Genomic DNA, 24,819 nt, shown 5'->3' with positions numbered 1-24,819 from the left:
AAAAAAAAGGCTAAATCGTGCACACGATTTACTATTTTGTTCCCTCAATTTACTAAAACGTATGCACGATTTACTATTTCATTCCCTCGATTTATAAATCATGCTCATGACTTAGTAAATCAAGGGAACGAAATAGTAAATCGCACACATGATTACATTTTTTTTCTTGCATGTCATGTGCGGGGCTCCGTAGTGATGTGCTGCACTTTTTTGTGAGAGTGTTTTTGTTTGTTTTTTTTTTCAAATGCACTCTTTGTATTTATGTTGGACTTGTAAGGTTTTGAAAAAGTGCTATGCCATTTATAAGAAAAAGTTTTAATTTCATGACTTTTGTGGTAACCATCAGATGAAAAATAATTAAATTTTCAGGGTAAACTATATGTACTTACTATATATCATGAATTATTAATTCATACATTTTTAGGGAGCTACACCACATTAAATTTAATAAAAAAAAAAAAATAAAAAAAAAAAAAAAAAAAATATATATATATATATATATATATATATATATATATATATATATATATATATATATATAAAATTATATATATATATATATATATATATATATATATAATTTGTTTTTTTTTTGTTTTTGTTTTTTTTTCCCTTTTCATGTTTGGGGCCATCCTTCTTAGCCACTGAACTGCTTGCATTTGTGATTTCAGAGTCTTTGAGAGTGCAGAATATACTCTTGAATAGAAAGTAATCTGAGGAGCTAAACTGTGTTGAATGGGAGTTTATTGTATGTTATAAGCAGGTAGATACAGCGACTGTAGACTGAACAGACAGACTGTATCTGTTACAGCACTTGTAGAGCTGAGCTTTGCTGTCCTAATGGATAAGAGTGTTTCTGTCAATAGAAGGATGAGAACAGCTACACAAACACAGCAGGAGACACTGACTGAGTCAGTCTTAAAATCCATCGTCAGTAACGCTGCACATTCTGGAGGCCAGAAGTACAACTGTGTGCCACAGCAAGCCTTTTTGAAGAGATTGAGATGTAGTGTTCAAATTGAAGACCCCATTAGAGTTAAGGGAGCTAAAGTACACAAGATGATCAGTCTGCATTAATGCACCACAAGAATTGTTGCGCTATGGTGTGATATTGCAAAAGGCTTTATTGAAGGTGACACGGCATATGATGGTCATCATCTGATAAAGGTACAATTTTATTTATGAGTGTTCATAAATTGCTGTAAATTAAATAACTGTAATTATCTCTGTATTTAACTTTGTTCAGCTGATCAGTCTCAATTACAACATACTAGTTGGTAGAGATGTCACAAGTACCTGTATGTTCAAACCAAGTCAACACTAAAACAATAAAACATTTTACCATTCCAGTCTTTTTGCAGTATCAGTAGTACACAGTACAGACTCTAATATATGAGTGTCACCACATACTAAATATATGCCAGTGATGACAAAAAATATTGGTGTTCATTCTTTATAATAATTACAGTCCAGAAAGGGAAAAAAGTTTTGCTTCCTGACTTTATTTAAAATATTATTATATATAATAGTCATATCTAACTTGTTTTATATTATTATATACTGTATGATATTCATATTTCACTTTTAATTTTTCATAAAAAATATTTATTTTTAAATGCTTCTTAATTCTTATGAATTTTTAAAATAGTATTATTTATTAATATTTATTTGTTTTAATATCTAAAAAAATACTTTTTATAATTATAAATGTATATAAATGGTTTTTTAAAGGTACAATATGTAATAATTTTGGCCGCTAGGGGTTGCTAGAAGCCTATTCAAAACAAAGGCGTAGCTTGATGACGCCAAGTTTGAGAGCGGAATCTTGGGACATGTGGTCTCCATCTCAAAGGACAGTGCAAAAGAATAGAGATAGGACTCGGGAACAAATCATGTTCATGGATGATGTTATTTAGTATGAAGCAGAGCAGGACCGAGTGTTGTGGGAGCTGAACGAGGCCGTTGGAGCAATTGCACAGCACACGCCTCACGAGCAGCGGAACTTTTATTATGACACAGTCGCTGGCGGCGCTTCCGCTTTTCCGGTCATGAGTAGGAGGTAACACAGCTCTGTTTATCATATTAAATACATTTTCTGAATGTTGAAAATGATGTTATAACGTTACTCTGTGCGCTTGCTCGGCGGCTGCTGTGAGACACTATTGCACACTGCAGTAAGTTTTTAGAATATCATATTAAATATTGGATGGCTTGTGCTGATAAATGGCATGGAATTCATTTTAAAACGTATTGTATGATGGAATAAATTATGTATTACTGTTAATACAAATAATTATGTCTATTAAAACATGTCATATATTAAAGTGCCTTTGGTATTTCCATGGTTTCTACAAAATAAAACCAAGGGTTTAATGCGGGTATGACTCAATTGACAGGCGACTCTTCACGCGTCCCAGAGCCTTGGTTAAAATTGCAATTTTCAATTTACAAATAGTTGAAAACATTTGGGATATTGTAAGTACTCAAGTTAACAAAATATATAACACTGGCCTAGTGGTTTTTGGATATTTTACTGCAAAGATATTACATATTGCACCTTTAATATGAATTATTTATATTAATGTAGCATAGTTTTCAAAATGGTGTCAAGAAATGTTATATTAACAGACTGCTGTTTTGGTACAACCCTACGAGAACACTGGAGAGATGAATACAGTATACAGTATGTGTGTATATACTCTCTGACACTTATTTTCTATAGTGCAGTGTCTCTGGACTCCTGATCGCTTTCACGCTCAACTATGTCTGAGCTTAAAAGCCTGAGTGTGAGTTTCCTCCCCTCTTTTCTCTCTACCTGTTCACTGAGCGCACACCCACCCACACACACTGACCCAGGAACATGCAGTTCTGACAGATGAACGCATGTTTGTGTAAGAGATCGACTGAGTATATAGGTGCATTAAAAATTGATTTATAAGAGTAGAGCTGATAATTATATTTTTGTCTTATTATACCAACAAAGAAATGACAGACCATGAGGGGTTGGAGAGAATTTTCCACAAGCTCATTTGGATTTTTCCTTTCTGTCCAGATCTTGTGGTGCATGAATCTACACTGATCAGCTTGTGTAATTTACCAACACTAAATTAACCTGAAAATGAAGGTAACCAAAGAGACACTGTAAACACAGAGACTGTTTCCAGGATATGAGTCTGTGTGAACTTGACTTCATACATCCAGTGAAATTCACCAAAGCACTAAATGAATAAATGACAAAAAAATGAGCAAAAATCATGACATTTTCAGCAGATAGACTCAAGTGTCTCAAGTAACTCAAGTGTCCATATACATTTGAGAGAGTACTGTACAATGTATGCTGTTCACTATTATTTTTAAAATGGTACATGAGACTGTGCAGTATGCAATGACACATGTATCATATGAGGTAACATTATTTGGCTTTGTATTCCAATTTTGTGTAAAATGTCTTAACTTTTAAAGCTCAATTCTGGGATGTGTTATCTCATGCACTGCACTTTGGTTGGCAACTTTCGGCCAACCTTTGCATACATATTTGCATATTGTGTACAATATCCTATACAAATTGCATACTTCAGTTCTAGAATTACAAATGCATTTATCCTACTAATAAAATGATTTGTTTGGTATCCTGAGCAAAATTAATGATCTGTTACCCAGGGGCCCTGTTTTATAAACATCTGAGTCAATTTTATGAGCTTTTTGCTCTCCACATTGTTATCATTCAAGAGAAAACTGAATAGTGCATCGCTGTGGGAGAGTATCTTACTTTCCACAGCCATTTTAAAAATGTGTGCACTTCTGCTGCTGATGAAACCTCTGCACCCGTCTTTGTGTTTGTGTGTGTGATTCCTCTCGATGTGCATGACTGATCCAGTGTTGCTGCACCGTTAATGAGAGCTTTTCAATTCAAAAGCAGTGACTTTGTTTGAAACTTTTGTCATTTGTCATTGTGAAATGCAGCTCCCTTCCACTCACACAGCATTTGACTATCTGGCTGTCTGCCTAGGTGCCATTAAATCCTGGTTATCTGAGCCCAAATGAGAGAAAGGTCCTGTAGGACAAGAGCAGGGTGTTGAATGACAATGACACTGCTGCCATGATTGACTCCGTTTGTGTGTGTGTGTGTGTGTGTGTGTGTGTGTGTGTGTGTGTGTGTGTGTGTGTGTGTGTGTGTGTGTGTGTGGGCTTCTCAGTCCCTGCTCCATCATGACATTTTATCCCTACTGCCTGTATACTGCTTCTAGCAGTGTTTACGGCACTGTAACCTAAATCACAACCAATGGTCAGACATAGACATCATTACGTACAGCACTGCAGTTTTAGGAAGCAAGTTTATGGTTAAAGTGGCTTTAAAAAAAAAAAAATCAATTTTGCATTTTTAGTAGAGTTGTGACCATTTTAATTTGAGCTAATAATCACCTAGCAACCATCCAAAATACCATAGCAACTAGGTTATATTGAATGTTTTGTCACAAGACAATCTGTCATCGATTCTCTTAGCCGTAGACAGCCATAGATTACTCAAAAACATTCCATGAGTTGATAATGGTTTGACTTGATTCAGGGGCCTGTAATTGATAAATCAATATTGCAATATTATGTGCCTGTTTAACACTACCAGTTTCATTTTATTAACTCACAAATGCAACCAAAATGTAACATAAGCATTTAATTGAACTCTGTAATTTGCAAATCCTGTTTGCCAGTTGACAATGATCAAGAAAGTTTGTCAGTTTTCTGTGCTCTCTAAAGTTTGCAAATCTAGTATTCCCATTAGGTCATACGCAACAATATTGTGAAATATTATTACAATTTAAAATAACTGTTTTCTATTTGAATATATTTCACAAAGTAATTTATTCCTGTGATGGCAAAGCTGAATTTTCAGCATCATTACTCCAGTCTTCAGTGTCACATGATCCTTCAGAAATCATTTTAATATGCTGATCTGCTGCTCAAGAAACATTTAATGTGTACAATTGTACAAAATATTTTTGTACAATATTTTTTTTTTTTTTTTCAGGATTATTTGATGAATAGAAAGTTCAAAAGAACAGTGTTTATCTGAAATCTAATCTTTTGTAACATTATAAATGTCTTTACCGCCACTTTTGATTGATTTAATGCATCCTTACTGAATAAAAGTATTTATTTATTTAATTTATTTTAAAAAAAATTAAAATTAAAATTCTTACTGACCCCAAACTTTTGAACGGTAGTGTATAATGCTACAGAAGCTTTGTATTTCAGATAAATGCTGTTCTTTTGAACTTTCTATTCATCAAGGAATCCTGAAAAAAAAAGTACACAACTGTTTTCAACATTGAAAATAATCATAAATGTTTATTGAGCAGCAAATCAGCATATTAGAACGATTTCTGAAGGATCATGTGACACTGAAGACTGTAACGATGCTGAAAATTCAGCTTTTCATCACAGGAATAAATTACTTTGTCAAATATATTTAAATAGTACACAGTTATTTTAAATTGTAATAATATTTCACAATATTACTGTTTTTTACTGTATTTTTCGGACTGAATGCAATGATTGGACAAACATTTTTTGATCCTGAGACTTCTACAGAAGATATATGTAAAAAAAAAATATATATATATATATATATATATATATATATATTTAGACCACTTCTATTATTGATTGCTAAGATATCGGCATCAGTCATACAAAAAAAAATAAATAAATCAATATTGGTCGAGAGCTAATATCGATGTATCATTACACCCCTACTAGCAACCTCTATTGCAGGGGTGGGGAACATTAATCCTGGAGAGCCATTGTCCTGCAGAGTTTAGCTCCAACCCTAATTAAACACACCTGAAGCTAATCAAGGTCTTCAGGATTACAGGCAGTTGAGTGTTTTTTTTTTTTTCAGAGTTGGAGGTAAACTCTGCAGGACAATGGCTCTCCAGGATCAGTGTTCCCCACCCCTGCTCTATAGCATCGTGGTCTCAACGATTGCAGGGGCAAGATGTAAAAATCTAGTTTCAGTACTTTTGTGTATGTTCAGAAGGTTTTCTCTGTCTTTTGGTGCACACAAAGATGTTTTATCCCAAATTCGGCACTTTGAAAGCATGCAAAGCGTGGTTAAAAGCTCTCAGGGAAGAGGACACACATCTAAGAGGCAACCTGCTTTGATTTTGTCATCATTCATTTAGTCTCACTAAAATAAAGAAATAGAAATAGAAAAGATCTTTGGGATTTGGTTGCTTTGAGACGGTAATGTGTACTTTATATTATATGAACTTCAGTGACAAACTTTAAATCCATTTATAACAAACTTTCCTCATATGATTAGTTCCTGAAATCAGACTACCAAGACCCAATTGTTCAATTTCTTTTAAATAACTCCTGCTGTCTTGAAAGGCAATTAAATTGTCATCAGAAAGCTCATTTTCTGATTCATACTTCTCAGAGCGATGAACGAGTTTATTAGTCGAGCTAGAGCCTCAAACGTGAGACAGTGTGCTGATTGCGGCCGTATAATCAGTTTCAGAGTTTCTCTGCTCATGTAGGCGTTTCACTCACCGTTTATTGAACGATCTTTACAATGATCGCACAAGGCCGCACAAGACCACCCCCGCTAACTCACCTCAATGATAGAGAGAGAGAGAGAGAGAGAGAGAGAGAGAGGAATTTGTCATGGTGTTGATAATGGGGGCACCATTCTGCCTCTCTATTGCTATTTAGACAGAGCCATTACTGTAATGCACCACCCAATGGGGAATAAAAGAGAAGCAATTTCTCTTTCTTTATCTCACTCCTCTCCTCTCGTCTCCTGAATAATAAAAAGGCCAGGCATTCAAGCTGGAGTCTCACTAACTCGGTTTGAGAGTTTAGTGTCCTTCTCACCTTACTACTGCCGAAACAACTTGTAAATTAAGAGGTCAGATTATAAACTGACTTTCACTGTAAAGATCCGCTTGACCAACTGGATCATTCAGGGCAAATGCTCAACACAATATTAAAATGAACCCTGTTTGCTTTCTTAATGCATGTTCCTAAAAAAAAATGTCAAAGTTGTAAATAAAACAAACATTCTTGGAGTACGTTTTACATGAAAATACTATTTCAGTCTTTCTACTTCAGAACTTGGACCATTTCTTTGTAATTATTTGTTAACATTTACTAGCAATTTCTGAGTGAAAATGGTTAAACCTACAACATTTTTTTTTCAGTGTAGTCTTATAGTGAAAGATTTATCCTTGCACTATTTAAAAAATAACTTGTTTAGTGTAAGCTGTGACCAGTGCAAACACAGGAGTTTATGTTGACTTGTATGTTCTTCCTGTTAAACAGTTTTATGAACAATAACAGTACAAAGAGTTAATCTTGTCTGAACAAACGTGTCGTCTAGGTATTGAGCATTTTAACACGTCCTCTGTTCAGATTCTTTTTCGCAGACATGAAGAGAGAGCGCAACTGGAGGTAAGCCATGCATCCATAATTAATGAAAATAAATGGCTAAGCTGCTGTGTCTCGATCGATGTTGAGATGCTTGATGTATAGGGACAGAGGGCAGGAGGCTGAATTCCTGGATGCTCTCAGTTTATTTCACTTCATGCAGGTTCCATACAGACAGATCTGTAAGGGGAGGTGGAGTGCTTATCGGCATTATGCTGTGTAACAGGAAATTTATCTGATTCTTGGTCTACTGCTATTGTGTATTTTGTGTTTTGGCTTGCTGTCAGATCTTGTGAGCTGTCAGATGGAGAAATCGCAGTTCTTAAATTAGCACCTAATATTAAGTTGCAAACAGTGTTTCTCACAACTGATCCTGCCTGACATGCAGAATAAACACAAGAACCACGGCACGGCTGATCATCTGGTTTCAGAGCTGCTGATGCTTATTAATCCTGTGATCTGTCAGCGGGCAGATTAACGCTGTCCTCCCTCCAGGCGGGGGGATTTGGGTGGCATGTTTGTGGTCGGCTGCTTGGCCTGTGCACTGAAAACATGCAGGCCTGTTATACATACTTAGCATACGTTCATAGATGATTCTTAATGGTTAGTTCACCCACAATAAAAATTCTTTCATTAATTACTCACCCTCATGTTCTTCCAAACCCATAAGACTTTTGTTCATCTTTGGAACGCATATGAAGATCTTTTTAATGAAATCTGAGCGCTTTCTGTCCCTCCATAGACATCCAACCCAACTGGAAATTTGATGCTTCAAAAAGTTCATAAAGAGATTGGAAAACTAATCCATATGAATTGAGTGATTTAGTCAAAATTTTCTGAAGAGACTCGATCGTTTTTTAGCGGTAAGGTTGCGAACTGCAACTAACAGTGCACACCTCTCGCACCCCTCCATTTCAGAGAAGCTACGGTGGCCGTCTGGCCAACACAAGACAAAGATGTCTTTGTCTGAGACAGCAGAGAGTAGCCTGTGTGAAGCAAAGTTTCTTCTTACTTCTAACAAAGAACAGTCTCTGCTTCTAATAAACCAAATGACTACTACTGTTACTACTACTATTTTGTGCGTATTCAACGTAGTGATGATGCAAGCTGCCTCTAAAAACATGAACGATTTAGAAGAAGAACATAGTGATGAAACGCGCTCTGTAGAGTGTTTGTCCATTTAGGGCTGCTGTAGAAACATGCTGGCGCATAATTGCGTCTTGACATGGCCCTCCATGTCAAGACGCCATTATGCGCCGGCATGTTTCAGACCCATGGTGTATGGGATAGAAATGGCTCATTCTAGGGTAATAAAAACATAATGGTCCATTATGTAAGGTCTTTATGCACCACTGAAAACATAGTTATGTATATTATATTGCATTTCTATCAATAGATCCTCCCAGATTTTACACATTGCAACCTTTAATTTCAACATTTAGCTGCTCGTACATTATTAAAATCAAATGTTGTATTTCTTAATGTATGCACTGTGAACTAACATGAACTAAGAATGAATGACTGTATTTTTAATTAACATTAACAAAGATTAATAAATACTGTATTTTTATATACAAAATCCATATAAAATTAAATATAATTTTTAAATGTATTTATTTTTTTTATTCTCAGGATAAAGTACTGTAGTTATAAAGGGTAGATTTTCAGTTTTGCACTCTTTTTTTTTATACGTTATACGAAATTGAAATGAAGAGAAAAATTATAGAGAATCGGGATGAAAAATGCATCATTACATTGATTTTTAGTGTAGCAGTACCCAAAGGGGGAGAAAGCTACCTTCAAATATCTGCCATTAAAACAAATGTATTATTATTCAGGTTGGTAACTATACATATAACAGTTTAACTAACTGTAACTTGCTTAGCAAGATTGTCTTATTGCTCCACCCTGACAGTAATTAAGTTGAAATAAAAAATTGTCCATGGAAGGTATTTAGGCCAGTGCTTGCTATATGTTGCACCCTTTGTGACATAGTTGAGAATGCAACTTGTATTTGTGTTGCATTATAAATAGTTGTTTGAAGCATTTGGAAAACAATGCAAATCATGCTCGTGTACCTTGAAGTGTTGCTTTGACATGCTGTACTTGCATATACAGTATGTTTAGAGCCTTAAGGGGTTAAGCAGGTTCAGTGTCAGAAGTGTGTCTTACAAATTGCTAATGTGGTTGTCTCTGCTGCTTTGATCCAGTTGCATTAGGTTTTGTCCTTATAAAAAAATGTATGTTGGTGTTTTTTGAGTCAAGAAATAAAGTCACCTACATCTTGGATGCCCTGGGGGTAAAAAAGATAAACATCAAATTTTCATTTTGGGGTGAACTATCCCTTTAATACAGACCAAAGCTTCTGTTGTCATGACTAGAAATGTCTTGTTTTTTTATTTGTTTTTTATAATCATGCATGAACTTTACATGAGATTTTCTGCATAATTGTTTTTTAAGATGAGATATAAATTGTACAGCTGAAAAGTTCATGCAAGTTTAAGTTACCCTCCATAATGGAGAAATAGAATCAACTCAAACTCAAAATGGATGTTATATATGGGGAGAAAATGGGGAAAGATGGGATTAAGCAGATGGAAGTAGTGTTGTTTACTTACCTATGATTGGCAGATTACATGAAAAGAAACCTCAGTGTCCTATGTTTTGATAAGGCAGAGTGAGGGCAGTAACTTTGGGAGCCAGATTGCTTTGCACTGCCTCAAGAACACACATGAAAGTCAACACAGTAAATATTGCAGGAGGTCAGCATGCTAGCAGGCACAAAGAGACTTGTGTGACTGTGAATCTGTGATGCCTGTCTTGTGTGACACATCCAGGGTCAGAGGTCATCAGGCAGGGTGACTGTCTGATAAATCAGTCATGAGATGAAGTTTGACCTCAGGTGTTTCAGGGGAGCCTGATAGATATACTGAACCAATCATCTTGAGGTGGGAATAACACTGTTTCATTTGTAAGTCATCACGCTCCATCAGTATGAGTATGTGTGTGTGTGTAGGTCCACAGAAGTTAGCCTAATTTGGCAAACCTCCTTCCTCAAAGGTAAATAAAACAAGTATAATATATACACTATATTGCCAAAACTTTTGGGCCTTTATGTGCACATGAACTTTAATGACATCCCATTCTTAATCTGTAGGGTTTAATATACAGTTGGCCCACCCTTTGCAGCTATAACAGCTTCAACTCTTCTGGGAAGGCTTTTCACAAGGTTTAGGAGTATATTTATGGGAATTTTTGACCATTCATATAGAAGCACATTTGTGAGGACAGGCACTGCTGTTGGCGAGAAGGCCTGGCTCACAGTCTCTGCTCTAATTCATCCCAAAGGTGTTCTATCAGGTTGAGGTCAGGACTCTGTGCAGGCCAGTCAAGTTCCTCCACACTCACTCATCCATGTCTTTATGGACCTTGCTTTGTGCACTGGTGTGCAGTCATGTTGGAACAGGAAGGGGCCATTCCCAAACGGTTCCCAAAAAGTTGGGAGCATGAAATTGTCCAAAATGTCTTGGTATGCTGAAGCATTAAGAGTTCCTTTCACTGGAACTAAGGGGCCAAGCCCAACCCCTGAAAAACAACCCCACACCATAATTAACCTCCACCAAACTTTACACATGGCACAATGCAGTCAGGCAAATATTATTCTCCTGGCAACCGCCAAACCCAGACTCGTCCATCGGATTTCCAGACAGAGAAGCGTGATTCGTCACTCCAGAGAACACGTCTCCACTGCTCTAGAGTCCAGTGGTGGCGTGCTTTACACCACTGCATCCGACGCTTTGCATTGCACTTGGTGATGTATTAATGTAACTTTCACTCAATCCATATTACGCACTAATGGACATATTTAAAATAATATTTATTGAAAAAAAAAAAAAATTGTACAGTTCAGTCAAACGTAAAGCACTAGTGTGCCCGTTATGGTTGCCAAGTGTGGCGCGGATAATTACCAAATGCCAACAAAAATAAATAAATAAATGCTACACCTCATATCTCTATATTTCCTAATTTTTGTTTTCTTATTTAAAAAACTAAACAAAAAACAAAGCTATAGGTCACCCTTTACATCTGTATGTGGGTTTTACAAATATTTAACGAATGAAAAGGATTTTAAAGAGCTTTTGACAAAACCTCATAACTCCATTGGATCCTCAAACTGTCAGTCAAACCTCATAAATTGTAAAGCGTTTTCTTTACTCAAAAAACACTATGTCTATAAAGTTTAATGTTTTACGTATTTGAAGAGCGGAGAAGAGTCTTCCTCTGATATGTCCCATCTAACCTAGTTGTAGCCAATATGCTATGCTATATAAAGGATGTAAGTTATTTTTAATTATTTTTAATAAATATTTTAATTTTTATCAAATTTAACATAGCACAATCGACTTGCTCTGGAACAAATAATAGATTAATAAGCCAAAGATTGCCCGTTTAATGTACTCAAATTGAATTATGTCTCATGTTTAACCACTATAAGAGCCAGCGGCAAATCCCCGAAGCACTGGCCGAGATGAAGCTGTTCTCGGCGGGTACACCAGCACTGAACGCCCACTGAACGCCCTGGAGCTCGCATCTCCAAAAACGTCAAAACAAATTGTAAAATATATATGTTTTCATACATACATACTAGGGCTGGGCGATATATCGAATGCTTTTGTCATATGCATTTCGTCAGTAAAGCCGGTTCCCTGATTACCGCTAAATCGCCATCACCTGCTTTCAAATGGAGCGCCATTTAATAGACAGAGCCGTAGTTCACTGACGAGCCAAAAGCATTCTATATATCGCCCAGCCGTAATACATACTCTTGTTTTTATTAAATATAGTAGATTATGACCTTGTTACTATGTAACTGCAAACATGTTTTTCCTTTATCTTTGAAAAAACATGTACATTTTACTGTATTGATCTGTCCACCTTAAAAAAAAATTGGTGGAAAGGATGAGGATGAAAGAAGAAGGGAGGAGATGGCTTGATGACAGGATTTTGTTTGAATAAGAAATGATTATATATATATATATATACATATACAAATATATACATATATATATATATATATATATATATATATATATATATATATATATATATATATATATATATATATATATATATATATATAAAATGTATATATATTTTCAAATGTAATTTATTCTTGGCAAAGCTGTCACATAACACTAAATGTTCTGAAAGAATGGATGGATGGATGGATGGATGGATGGATGGATGGATGGATGGATGGATGGATGGATGGATGGATGGATGGATGGATGGATGGATGGATGGATGGATGTGAACATTTTTGCTTGTAGGACCTTGAACTCTGCTTGTTTGGTGTGCGGATTCCCCTTTTCTACTTATTTTGGATTTGGAAAGTTGCCATAAACCTCATGTGAAGTCAGAGAATCTGTTGGCAGGCTACTTTCTGAACACATTGCATCAGACGAGGATGACCGTAATGACATCAATTCTGCTGACATCAGTGCCGTGAAGCGAGAGACAGCGAGAGAATTAGAGAAAGAGAAAATGACAAGGTCCCCTGGACAGAAACTGGTACCAAGACACTTCCTGTCAATGAAAAGATGAAGACATTGTCTCCAGTGAGGGCGGCAGTTTGCATTATGCATCTGTAGCCAGAGACAGAGGTAAACAAAGCAGGCAGTGCACGTTATGATATATTTGTTGTTCCCTGCGGTGCGCTGGATGGCTGGAATCCTTAATTACGTTCCCGTCAGCTCTCTGCTCCTCTACAGGCACGCTTTCACCAGGGGATGGCAGTGGACGGGGAGCTCAATTTGTTTGGGTTGCCATGGCTCGTATTCTGTCAGAGCATTTAATTATGCTTTTGATACATCCTCAGAGATGAAGCTCTCATGGCTTATAAACAGTTTATTGTTATCTCATGTACAGCCAAGCGGGGAGCTTAGGCAATAGGGAAATATAATTCCCTCATATTGCCCGTATATATTGTTTCTCACCATGAGGGACGTGACCTAGTGCACATTGAGGAACATTACTTGTACTGTCCTGGAGGTCTAGCTCAAGGCAGGGTTTAGACACTGTTAAAAGATCTACTTTTGTTCCAATGCTTCTAGCAAGGACAGCTTTATTGCTCAGTGACTGCCCATTCATAGTTCAGGAGACTTAAAGGAAAAGATCACCCAAGAATGTCACTCCAAACACATACTATTTGTGACACACAGTGTTATTTTTGTGTCATTGAGATACTATTATAGTTTTATATATATATATATATATATATATATATATATATATATATGTGTGTGTGTATATATATATATATATATATATATATATATATATATATATATATATATATGTATATCAGCACGGCTGTGATTCGTCCGTAGGCACAAGGCCGCGCTGATATACAGCCATATCTCACGGCTACTCATGTGATATTGTTTTTATACAACAGTTCGACGGCACAAGTGTGTAAATAAATAAGAAATAACAACAAAGTGTTTTTAAAACCCTCTTTTGTGCAGCATTACTTCCTTCTGCCATGGATTCAAATCTCAAGTTGACATTTGGACCAAGCCTCCGTTACTAATTCTACAACATCACTTCAGAACTAGTAACGAAGGAATGTTGAGTCCCTTCATTGAAACTCATTGTATTTTATACAGTATTATAGAGAGAGTTAAAGAGAGAGAGAGAGATTGCCTGAGCGAGTATTACCTGTCTGAAATAACATTCATTCTTATATATATCCATTATAAAAGTCTGTTTGTTCGCTGAGGAAAGCGATCTTGTATTTGTCCTTTTTACAGCTAAGGGAATTTTTCTATAACATACAGTGCAAAAACAACTTCCTTTCAATTTAAAAGTTTCTTGTGACTGACTCATTCACTCTGTAACGCAGTGGTTACGGAGCAAAAAGGGATAGCTCACTTGAATTTAGACAGATTTCACAGAGACGATTGGCAATTACGCAACCGGCGCTTTATTCCCCATGGAACTTATTTGACTGTCTGTCACAAATGTTGTGCCGTCCACAGTATTACTTGAGAAATAAAATAAATAAAGGAGCAACAGAAAAAGACTGAAAATAACCCACATACATGCGGTGCTCGGATCACACACACAATGCAGATCAACAGCAGTTTAATGGTGGCGCGCAGTTCTTAAAGGGGCCACACCATATTTCTACTTGTTACAACTTGTAAAGTTTTGCCGCTATCTAATGGCTTATTAATGTAATTTTCACTCAATCCATATTACGCACTAATGGACCCTTTCTCAATACCAAATACAGCATATTTATATGAATTATTTATTGAACAACAAATTAACAATAGCCATTAAAAATGACAGTAGGAAATAAACACAATTGTACAGTTCATTCAACCGTACAAAACACCAGTGTGTCAAAACCTTGTAACTCCATTGGATCCTTAAACTGTCAGTCAAACCACATAAATCCGTCCCACCTCTATGAAGTGCCGCACGCGGTTTGGAGATCTCTGCTTCTTTGCAATGCAAAGGTTAAAAAAAATTGATGTTTGAAATAAAAATAGGTAAAGCATTTTCTTTGGTCAAGAAACACTATGTCTATAAAGGCTAATGTTTTGTGTATTTGAAGAGCAGAGAACAGTTTTCGTCTGATATTTCCTGTCTAGTTGTAGCCAGTATGCTATGGTATATAACATTACAGGATGTAAGCTGAATATAGCCTTATATTAAATTATTAAATTTAACATATTCACAACACAATTCGACTTGCTCTGGAACAAGTAATAGATTAATAAGACCAAAGATTGTCCGTTTTATGTACCCAAAATGAATTATGTCTCATGTTTAACTACTATAAAAGCCAGCGGCAAATCCCCGAAGCACTGGCTGAGATGAACCATGGTTACATACGTAGCCTGAGACGTTTCCTTTCGAAAGGGAACTCAACTCTGTGTTCGAAAACGCTATGGGGAACGATATACCCACGCCGCCATGCTTGAGGGGAGTGCATGCCACAAATGGCTAGACAAATTCAGAACTAGCAGCTTCAACCGAAGTGCCAGAACCACTCCTCCTACGGGTCATACATAGGCTGTCAGTGACAGCATTCCCTATGGCCAACAGCCCAAGCTAAAAGCCGCAAAGAGGCCTTCCGCAGAAGGCCTACCAAGGCCACTCAAAGGCTTCTGGAACCCAGCTTCCTTCCAAAGAAAGAGGGTGCCTTTAAGGGAATGTGGCCAGGGGGCCAGAGGGAACCCTAGCCAGTCACATTTCAGGGGAGTGTACTCTACCCTTATTGCCACCAGGGAGGCCTGACCTGGTCTATTTACCAAAACCTAGTCTTGGCCAACAACCTGTCTGATCACAGAGCCTCCAAACGCATTTTTTTTTTTTCATAGAAGATATCCAATGAGAGTGACTGCAAAAGAGGCAGTAACTAACTCAAACCAGAGCATAGAGACAGACATCCTGGAGAGCAAGACTCAGCTTAGCACACTTTTTACCCTTACTAATTAGGGGAGTAACACTTTGCTCAATCCTACAATCTACTCAGCGCATGATTATTTGCACTGAGGAGGCTGTGTACTCCAAAAGGAATTCGACAAGGAGAGTGTATAATAACCTAGGGGCTGATCCTAATAAGGAGGCCTCAGAGAGGCCTTCAACCACTGACCAGCTCAGGGAGCTAAGTACTATGCAGGACAACCCTCAACTGAGGGGATTACAGAGCTTAACCTAACAGATAAACTATACTGTAGGCATAGAATCATGGAGGCCCCAAAAGGGCCTGCCACATGATACAAATTCTAAATGTGTAGAAATACATACAGCAGTCTTGTTTCTAAAACCAGCATGCGTCTAGTCTGCTTAAGAAACACCCAAAACTGGGAGGAAAGCTAAAGGGGGGCCTGTGAAGGCCACACACCTGAACAGCTTTGCTAACTGAACTCTAAATGCAGTAGAATTAGACTGAGAGTACCCACATAACAGTCTACCTAACACAATCCGATGAGCAGTGTACTCAGTAAAAGCACTTTTTACTCTTTAAAGCAAGAGGAGTACAGCATACGCCTGCATGCCCTAAAGGAGGCCCAAAAGAGGGCCTGCAAGTTCTAGACATGTGGCATCAGCTTACCAAACTGAATAGTGAGGTTCCCAAAGCAACTCAACCTGAGCTATACATTCCAACAGGCCATGTACTTAGTAAACACCTTTACTCTTAACGCAAGTGGAGTACAAAATAATCACCATGCTCTGAAGGAATGCAAAAACTAGAGCTTAAAGCATTTTTCATTCATGCCATTATGAATCTCAAGGATGGATGCATTTCACCAGCCAGAAGTTTACACAACTGTACTGAACCTCAGGGAACAGGAGCTAGATAAAAGCTAACACCGTTACACTCACTCTTTAATGTTAATTCAAGGGGTTCAGGGGAAACAGCAAACACAGTATGAATGAAAAAACTCTAGACAAATGGGGCCTAGCAACACAAGCATTACTACCACCTGAGACAATGGCACCAGGGAGGACAGTGATAGCCTGCTACCTTAGCTGCTATCTGTCTTGCACCTACACTAAAGGGGTAAAGGGGGTAAACTCTAACTGAAACATCTACCAACAAGCTACTGTGCTCTGAAGGAGGCCCAAACGGACCCTTTTACTTCATACAACACGAGCGTCAGCTTGTGGCAGTGTTCAAGCTCTAAGGGAGCCATAAATGAAAACCAAACTATGTAATGAGGTTAGCTTTATTAAACTCAACCTGAGCTTATACATTCCAACAGGCAATATACTCAGTAAAAACACTTTTTACCCTTACAGCAAGGGGAGTACAAACTATGACACCATACTCTAAAGGTGGCCGAAGTCAGGCCTACTACTCCAGAACACACGGGTGCTAGCCTGTGGCAGCATTAGAGTTACTGAGCTCACAAAGTGTAGGGCAGGACACCTACACTGAAAGCTCAGAGGAGCAAGCTCAACCCAAGCACACAATGTCGGACGGCCTGTAAGGCCGACACTAAACATAGATCTATCTGAAGTTAGTGAAAGCTAATCTCAAAACTCTAGCATTTATCAAAGCTAATTAACCAAAAGGTGGCTAACAGTATGGCTTAGTTAAAGATGACATCTGCATACATATGAATGGTGGCTTCATTATCTGAAGCCAACACATCCAGAAAAGGGGACAAACAAAGTACTACCCTAATAATATATCGTTCAGCCAACCTAAAGGAACTTCAGGGCCCTTAGTCTGCACTGGAAACTGATTATAAACATAAGAAACTTACCAAGCCAATTTCAGTAGACCTAACTAATATGCTTACAAACAGACATTGTGTGTAAGCAACAGCTGCCTGACCTGCTGCCGCGTATAGACGTTGGAGCCTACCTATATCACGAGATAGTTGCACTCATCTCGTCAGTAGGAGGCGCAAATGCGATCCCATACTCACTCCATCAACATCAGCGAATTAACACTAGAAGTCCCAGAGATTTGTAACCCTCCTTTAGCCAAGTGGATGCTAACTGGCTAGTCTTTTGGCTATCATTAGCATCAATTCATGTGTAAATATGGTCATTACCTGAGCAATCTGCAGGGGGGTTGGGGGTGTGTGTGTGAATGGTTGCTGGTGGCTTGTTTGTATGTGTGGGGGAGGGAGGGCTGCTAAAAGCAGAGAACTTGATTGACCATGGGCCGGTTTCAGAAAGGAGGTTAAGTGAAAACTCTGAGTATGTTAACCCTGAAATGAGGGAGTGCAAGTGATGTTTAAAAAGTTAACTCACTCATTCATACTGCAAAAATGCTTTTCATACTAAGTATTTTTTTATCCTATTTCAAGTAAAATTAAAAAAAATCTTAAATCAAGATGGATTTTCTATATGAGAAAATTATATATGATATTTAGTCTTGTTTCCTGGGGGGATCTAAAGTGCATTTTACTTAAGTAAAATGATCAGTATCTGCCAGTGTGGTAATAAAAATAATGCAAACGGAAAGTGTTGGAGTGTCTACCCAGGTGAAAAAAAAAGTGCAGTAAAATACACTTTCTTTTAGTACACTTTTACACTTCCATAATGTACAGTGCTCTATTTCCATGCACTTATTTTGTACTTAATATACTAAAAGCTCTTCTTTAGTACTTCTTAAGATAATCTTAAGAACATCTAAGTGTACTCAACTGTGCTATTTTGAGACTCCATGAATTTGAACTAAAATGTGCTTTAACATACTATCTCTGTATAGAAAAATGTATTTAGTTACCACTTGTAGTACACTTGAACCCATCTTTCAAACACTTTTAAAAATGGACTTATGATGTATTTCAAATATAAGATTAATATATAATGAATATATACAAAATGTATTTATAATATATTGCCAGGCAGTGCCAGGATTGTGAGTGATTGCTGGAATGTACTCACTTTTTAATATTATTTGTAAATATGTGTACAAATGGTTGGTTTCTTTATTTTATTTTGTACTATTTTTATCAATAGATCTCAGCAACAAAGGAAAAAAAAAAAAACATGTGTTGATTTCTCCCTAAGATGGCAAAGTGAAACACAAGTTTCCTTGAAGTGGCTCAGCATGGCCCCACATTGTTTACATAACAAAAGCAACTGTTCACAGCTGATTAAGGATATTAGCCTAAAGCCTTCCAGCCCATCGGCTGTCCTGCGGGTTTTATAGGTAGAAAAGCCAAATGGCTGCTCTCTGGGACTTCTAGTGTTAAACTGCTGATGTTGATGAATACAGGTCCATTCCATGCCCTCGCGATCTCAGTATGAAGATCAAGAAGGGATGGAAAGCTTATTGTGGCTGGAAGATTATGGCAAAAAAAAGGAACTGTTTGACGAACCGTCCGAGAGTGGTTTCTTTCTAACCTGCTCCAATGGCAGCTGCAGTCTACCAGAGGTGCGTTCCATCTCACACAGCTGTACATACATGGGGGCAGGGTGGCTTTGAGGATTCAGAAGGCTCACCATCTTTATCCTCATCAGCCATCTCCTGCTCTCTTGTTTGGCTTAGAACAAGAAGAGCAACTGCTGCTGAATCTAACAATGACATAGACAACATATCATCATAATCATACAGCTCTCTCCCGTCAGCTGTGGAAGGTCGCTGAGAATTTCACCCCTTCAACACTTCAACACTTCAACAAGCTCCAGTTGAAAACCCCTTGATCTAGTCTCTACTCTGCCTCAGCAAAAGTAAGACCCGAACCATTAGGTGCAGCTGCCGGTCGTTCTTCTCTCGAGGAAAAGACCAGAATAGAGTGGAGTATTTTACAAGTAAAACACACTCACAATAACAAACAGACAGATCCCACAAGAACTGCCTGTACATGCTCTTTTGTTCTCATAAAAGACAACATTATAAGTTATGTATGTGATCTGATGTCAGCATTATGGGACATGGATGCACACACTTCCTGAAATGTTTGTCAGATATAAATTGTCTTACCCTAATATCGGTTTGATATCGCTTCAAACAAAACAGTCCCTGAAGACGAAAAAAGAACAGACTGGTTCTCTAGGCACTCCTTATATCCTTCCGGGTCATGCTATGATGACGTCATAGGATTGTCGTGAGTTGATATTGTTTTCAGACACCGGTTCACATGGAGGTGTTCCCCATAGCGTTTTCGAACACAGAGTTGAGTTCCCTTTCGAAAGGGAACTCCAAACCGCGTGCGGCACTTCATAGACGTGGGGTGGATATATGAGGTTTGACTGACATGACATCTCATATGCTCTGCGTTTGCCATCAGAGTGCAAAGGAAATACAAATATTAATTTTGGTTGAACTATAGAGTTCTCAGTTAAATGAAACTTTATCAATTTTAAAAAATAAAATAAATGTGGATGCTATAGCTCATGATTTGGTCTTGAAGAATGTGATGAGAAATGTTTGAGTTTGAAATGAGACTTCCGATGTTTAATTGCAAAATATGGTATCTCAGCAAATAACTCCCTGTTTTATCTAATTGCTGATTAGGACAATAAATTGGTATTTTATTTTAATGTTTCTCTATATTTCTCTTGCAGGCATGCCCAGTTTCATCAAGACTCCTGAAGATCAGACAGGGATTTCAGGAGGGGTGGCATCCTTTGTGTGCCAGGCGGTCGGGGAGCCCAAACCACGAATCACCTGGATGAAGAAGGGCAAGAAAGTCAGCTCGCAGCGCTTTGAGGTGGGTTTTAAATAATGAGATGTGCTTTGTTTGTGCCTGTGCTCTGATCAGATGTGATGTTGAGCATCATATGGCAAATCTACCTGGTTTTTGCCAGCTGTAGTTTAACCAGAATATTAAATCAGATGCAACAAAGGTCTTACCATTTTTTCTCACCAGTGGCTTCAAGGCATCCCATATTATACAGCAGCAGTCTTTGATTAAGATCATATGTGAGAGGTTTTCAGCTTTTATCATGACCTTCTCTGGAGTACAACAGGGAAGTGTTGAGTGTTTCTTTAAGTTCATACAGCAGTGCTGATATCTGTACAGCAGATATTATGACCGACACAAGTGTCACATAGATATAATGTGCAGTGAGAGCTCAAATTACGTATGTAGTCTGCAAGTACTGCAGGCTTGATCCCAGGTTCTTAATTAGACAGCAAGGCCAAAAAATGCTGACGACAAAAAAGGAAATGCAGCACTTCCTTTTTGGACTGGAAAATTAAAGGTGCTGTATGAGAGAGATTAAATTCTGCCAAACGTATCTACTCAGTTAAACTGCCCCCATTAATTCAACCACTCTTAAAAACCTGTTTTCCAAAACATGTCAGAAAACTCACACACAATTAGTTTTCTCAATGGCTAAGAAAGTGTGGACTCTTTCTTTCCTATTTCACGAATACTGTAAGACAGGACATCTATGTTAGTGACATTTGTCAGATATCATGGACATTTTATGTGTGTTATTGGAAACATATAGTTTACATCAACTTGAATAATTGGAAATGTTAAATAATTTTAAACATGGTAAATTACAATACTCTTAAAGAGTTTTGGTATGGTAATGTTTGTTTGTTTGTTTGTTTGTTTGTTTGTTTGTTTGTTTGTTTGTTTGTTTGTTTAAGAAATTAATACTTTTATTTAGTAAGAATGCATTAAAGTGATAAAAAAATGACAGTAAATGCATTTATAATGTTACAAAAGATTTATATTTAAAATCAGTGCTGTTCTTTTGAACTTTCTATTCATCAAAGAATCCTGAAAGAAAGTGTCATGATTTCCACAAGAATATTAAGTAGCACAACAAGTAGCACAATCGACAATAGTAAGAAATATTTCTTGAGCAGCAAATCAGCAAATTAGAATGATTTCTGAAGGATCATGTGACACTGAAGTCTGGAGTAATGATGCTGAAAATTCAGCTTTGATCGCAGGAATAAATTTAATTTTAAAGTATATTCAAAAACACTAAAAAAATCCTACTGACCCCAAACTTTTGAATGGTATTGTAAGTCTGGGTCAGAAGGTTGTAGCTTCAAACAAGTGTTTTTAATCAGGCATGACTTAAAATAGTGATTTGCATTCTGTGAAGGAGTCAGATGTTCAAGAATCACTCTAAATAATGATTCATCAAAAGAACCAATTCTTAAGATAAATCAGTTAATCAGACTTTTTATTTTGTTGTAAAGACATTACAGTAGAAAGATGTGATTATTAATTGTCTTGGGTTTATTTAATTTCCTTTATTGTTATTTTTGTCTTTTGCAGTTGCAGTTGAGACTGGAAACTCACAACTAAGCTAAAATATACTTCATTTGACTATTATATACAGTTTTCCGTAGTGTTGTTTAACTATAACCATTGTCTTTGTGACCAATACACTTACACCAGGTTACTCCAAGTGGATTGTACATGTGATAACTGCACTGCAAAACTGATCACATCTTTATAATGCAGAGAATGTTGTATTCTGGCCCAAAACAGGCCAAAGAGAGGCTCATCTGGACCTGATGCTACTGCAGATGAGTTTATTGTGGCCTCTGTTTGGCCCCAGCCAGTCAGATGTGACGTTTTTGGAGGAGTGAGCAGAGAAGGTCTGACAGGTCACCCTGCTCTCCGGCCAATAGTAGAAAGCTCATCCCTCACTGTCCTGGCACTGATATTGTCTTTTCCTCAGCTGGCAGATTCAGCAGCAGTACAGGTGGCACAGGTCTGATGTGTCTGCTGTGGACACATTAGGGTGACCAGATCTTGGACGGTCATCTGTCCTGCTGGTCTGCCTAAAACATTTTCTGCCGTGGCTAATATACTATATGACTCTGTTCCAAATCCCTGTGAGCTGCCAACATAAGCAGCATGCATAATCATCTTTAATTAATAAATTCATAATAATAATTAACTGTAATTAAAGGGGTCCTTATGATTTCACTTTTTTAACTTTAGTTAGTGTGTAATGTTGCTGTTTGAGCATAAACAACATCTGCAAAGTTACAAAGCTCAAAGTATAATGCAAAGGTAGATATTTTACAAAAAATGGCAAACAAATGGCTGGTAGGGACTACGACAAGCTTCTTCCGGGGTTGGTGACATCACAAACCCCAAAATTTACATAAACCCTGCCCACGAGAACATGCAACAAAGGGGGTGAGGCCATGTTGCGCTGTTTTAGAGAAGAGGAAGAATTGTTGTAATTGAGTGCTATTGCCATTCTATCATTTTATGCCGGACTGCTTCACAAATGAGGGTCAATTCAACGCTGGATATGCACAAAAGATTAACATGACAGCACATGCTAGTTGATAAGTTGAATCAAATCCACAGCAACTACATAAATTTATTCACTAACCATTCAGAAACATCCAGTTGCATTCTAAAAGTAACTTCTTCCTGAGTCTCTCCATCAGTGTCGACTCCGGTTTGAACAATGTAAGGCTGAACACCATTACTGACAATCGTCATTTTGGCTGTATGATATTCTCCAGCTTTGTTGTTGTTGAGCAACCAAAGCAAAAGCTGTTAAAACTCCTTCTGGAAAGGGGGTCAGGAGCAGCAGCTCATTTGCATTTAAAGGGACACACACAAAAACGTGTTTTTGCTCACACCCAAATAAAGGCAGATTTGACAAGCTATAATAAATGATCTGTGGGGTATTTTGAGCTGAAACTTCACAGACACATTCTGGGGACACCAGAGACTTATATTACATCTTGTGAAAAGTAGGTCCCCTTTAATATTATATCATTATTATTATTATCATAAATATTAAGTGTATAAAAATTAAAGGAGCTCTATGTAGGAATGATACTTAGTGTTCAAAATAGGTACTGCAGTCCAAATTCAAAATATTGTTTGGCCCGCCCCCTCCTTCAAAGACGCGGGTTGCCAGCAACAATAGGGAGCACAATTTAAAATGAAAGTTGAGGAGACTTACACGTTGGAAGCTGATGAGTTGATTTATCTGTGTTTTAATATGCTGTTGTTCATAGAGATATTTAGATGGATTCAAAGGCTTTTTAGGTCAAGTAGAATCTGCGATTCTCTGACTCAGATTGTTTGTCGGTTTCCATGGTTGAAATACGCATGTTTTCTGTCAATAGGCAACCTGTGATGTCGAAATACTGTTGGATATACTGGCAGCACACGATTTAGCACAGACCAAATCAAAGACAGACATTCCGACACGGAACACACATTTTCAAAGTAGAATGTCTGGCTGTAGCATTGTGTTTCTGAGGAACAAGTAGGTGAACCAAAGTCCCTTTAAGACAAGTCATTTCACTCAGCGGCCATCTTTGAAACGCCTCTCAGGCATGCTGGGCATCATGCCCTATCTCTTTGAATGGGGAAACATCAAATTCTCCAAAACTGTTCGCCAACCTTACGATTAAATTTCATATTTGAAATCATCAATGAAATCTAACAACAACCGGCTCATAAATTTAGTTTCTAAACGCTCGAATCATGACAAAAAACTGTATTTTTTTAGGCTGGATCAAGCTAATGCGCATGCGCAGACCTAAATGCGCATCTCTTCGGAGGCGTGCGTCTGACTTTTTCTATTGAAACCGGCGATTCTAACTGCCGCTGAAGTGACACGATGACTTAACCAGTCGGCGATTGGCTCTTATTTAGAAGGCGTGACTTATTCAGCCATATAGCGTGTTACACTTTCTCCCATTCAAAACTATACAAGTGACACGTCTTGTGTTATTCTATAGTCTTTGGGTGAACTTAGCATGTTTCCTAAATATCTGCAAACATATCGGGTATTTTTATGCTTTATTAAAGTAAAAATCTTACATAGAGCCCCTTAAAGTGCAGTGGCTGATATACTATATAACTGTTGCAAAATCTAGTGAGCTCCCAACATAAGAAGCATGCGTAACCATATTTAATAAATAATCAAAAATCAACAATAGTTTTAATACTT

The 24,819-nt window shown here is 37.5% G+C and overlaps 1 protein-coding gene across 5 annotated transcripts in view; it reads left to right on the top strand.

Annotated features, from left to right (window-relative positions):
- ptprfa (protein tyrosine phosphatase receptor type Fa) overlaps positions 1-24,819 on the top strand; it is a 274,429-nt gene that overhangs the window by 107,264 nt on the left and 142,346 nt on the right. For all 5 annotated transcript variants that reach the window (XM_067374744.1, XM_067374747.1, XM_067374746.1 and 2 more), the window contains exon 3: positions 20,479-20,624. In XM_067374744.1, coding sequence (XP_067230845.1) covers positions 20,479-20,624 — 146 coding nt within the window. The remainder of the gene's footprint in view (positions 1-20,478; positions 20,625-24,819) is intronic.

Source organism: Chanodichthys erythropterus, chromosome 21 (genome assembly GCF_024489055.1).
Source record: "Chanodichthys erythropterus isolate Z2021 chromosome 21, ASM2448905v1, whole genome shotgun sequence".
Lineage (NCBI taxonomy): Eukaryota > Metazoa > Chordata > Actinopteri > Cypriniformes > Xenocyprididae > Chanodichthys > Chanodichthys erythropterus.
Note: the sequence above shows the minus strand (reverse complement) of the source record. Positions and strands in the feature narration are given on the sequence as shown.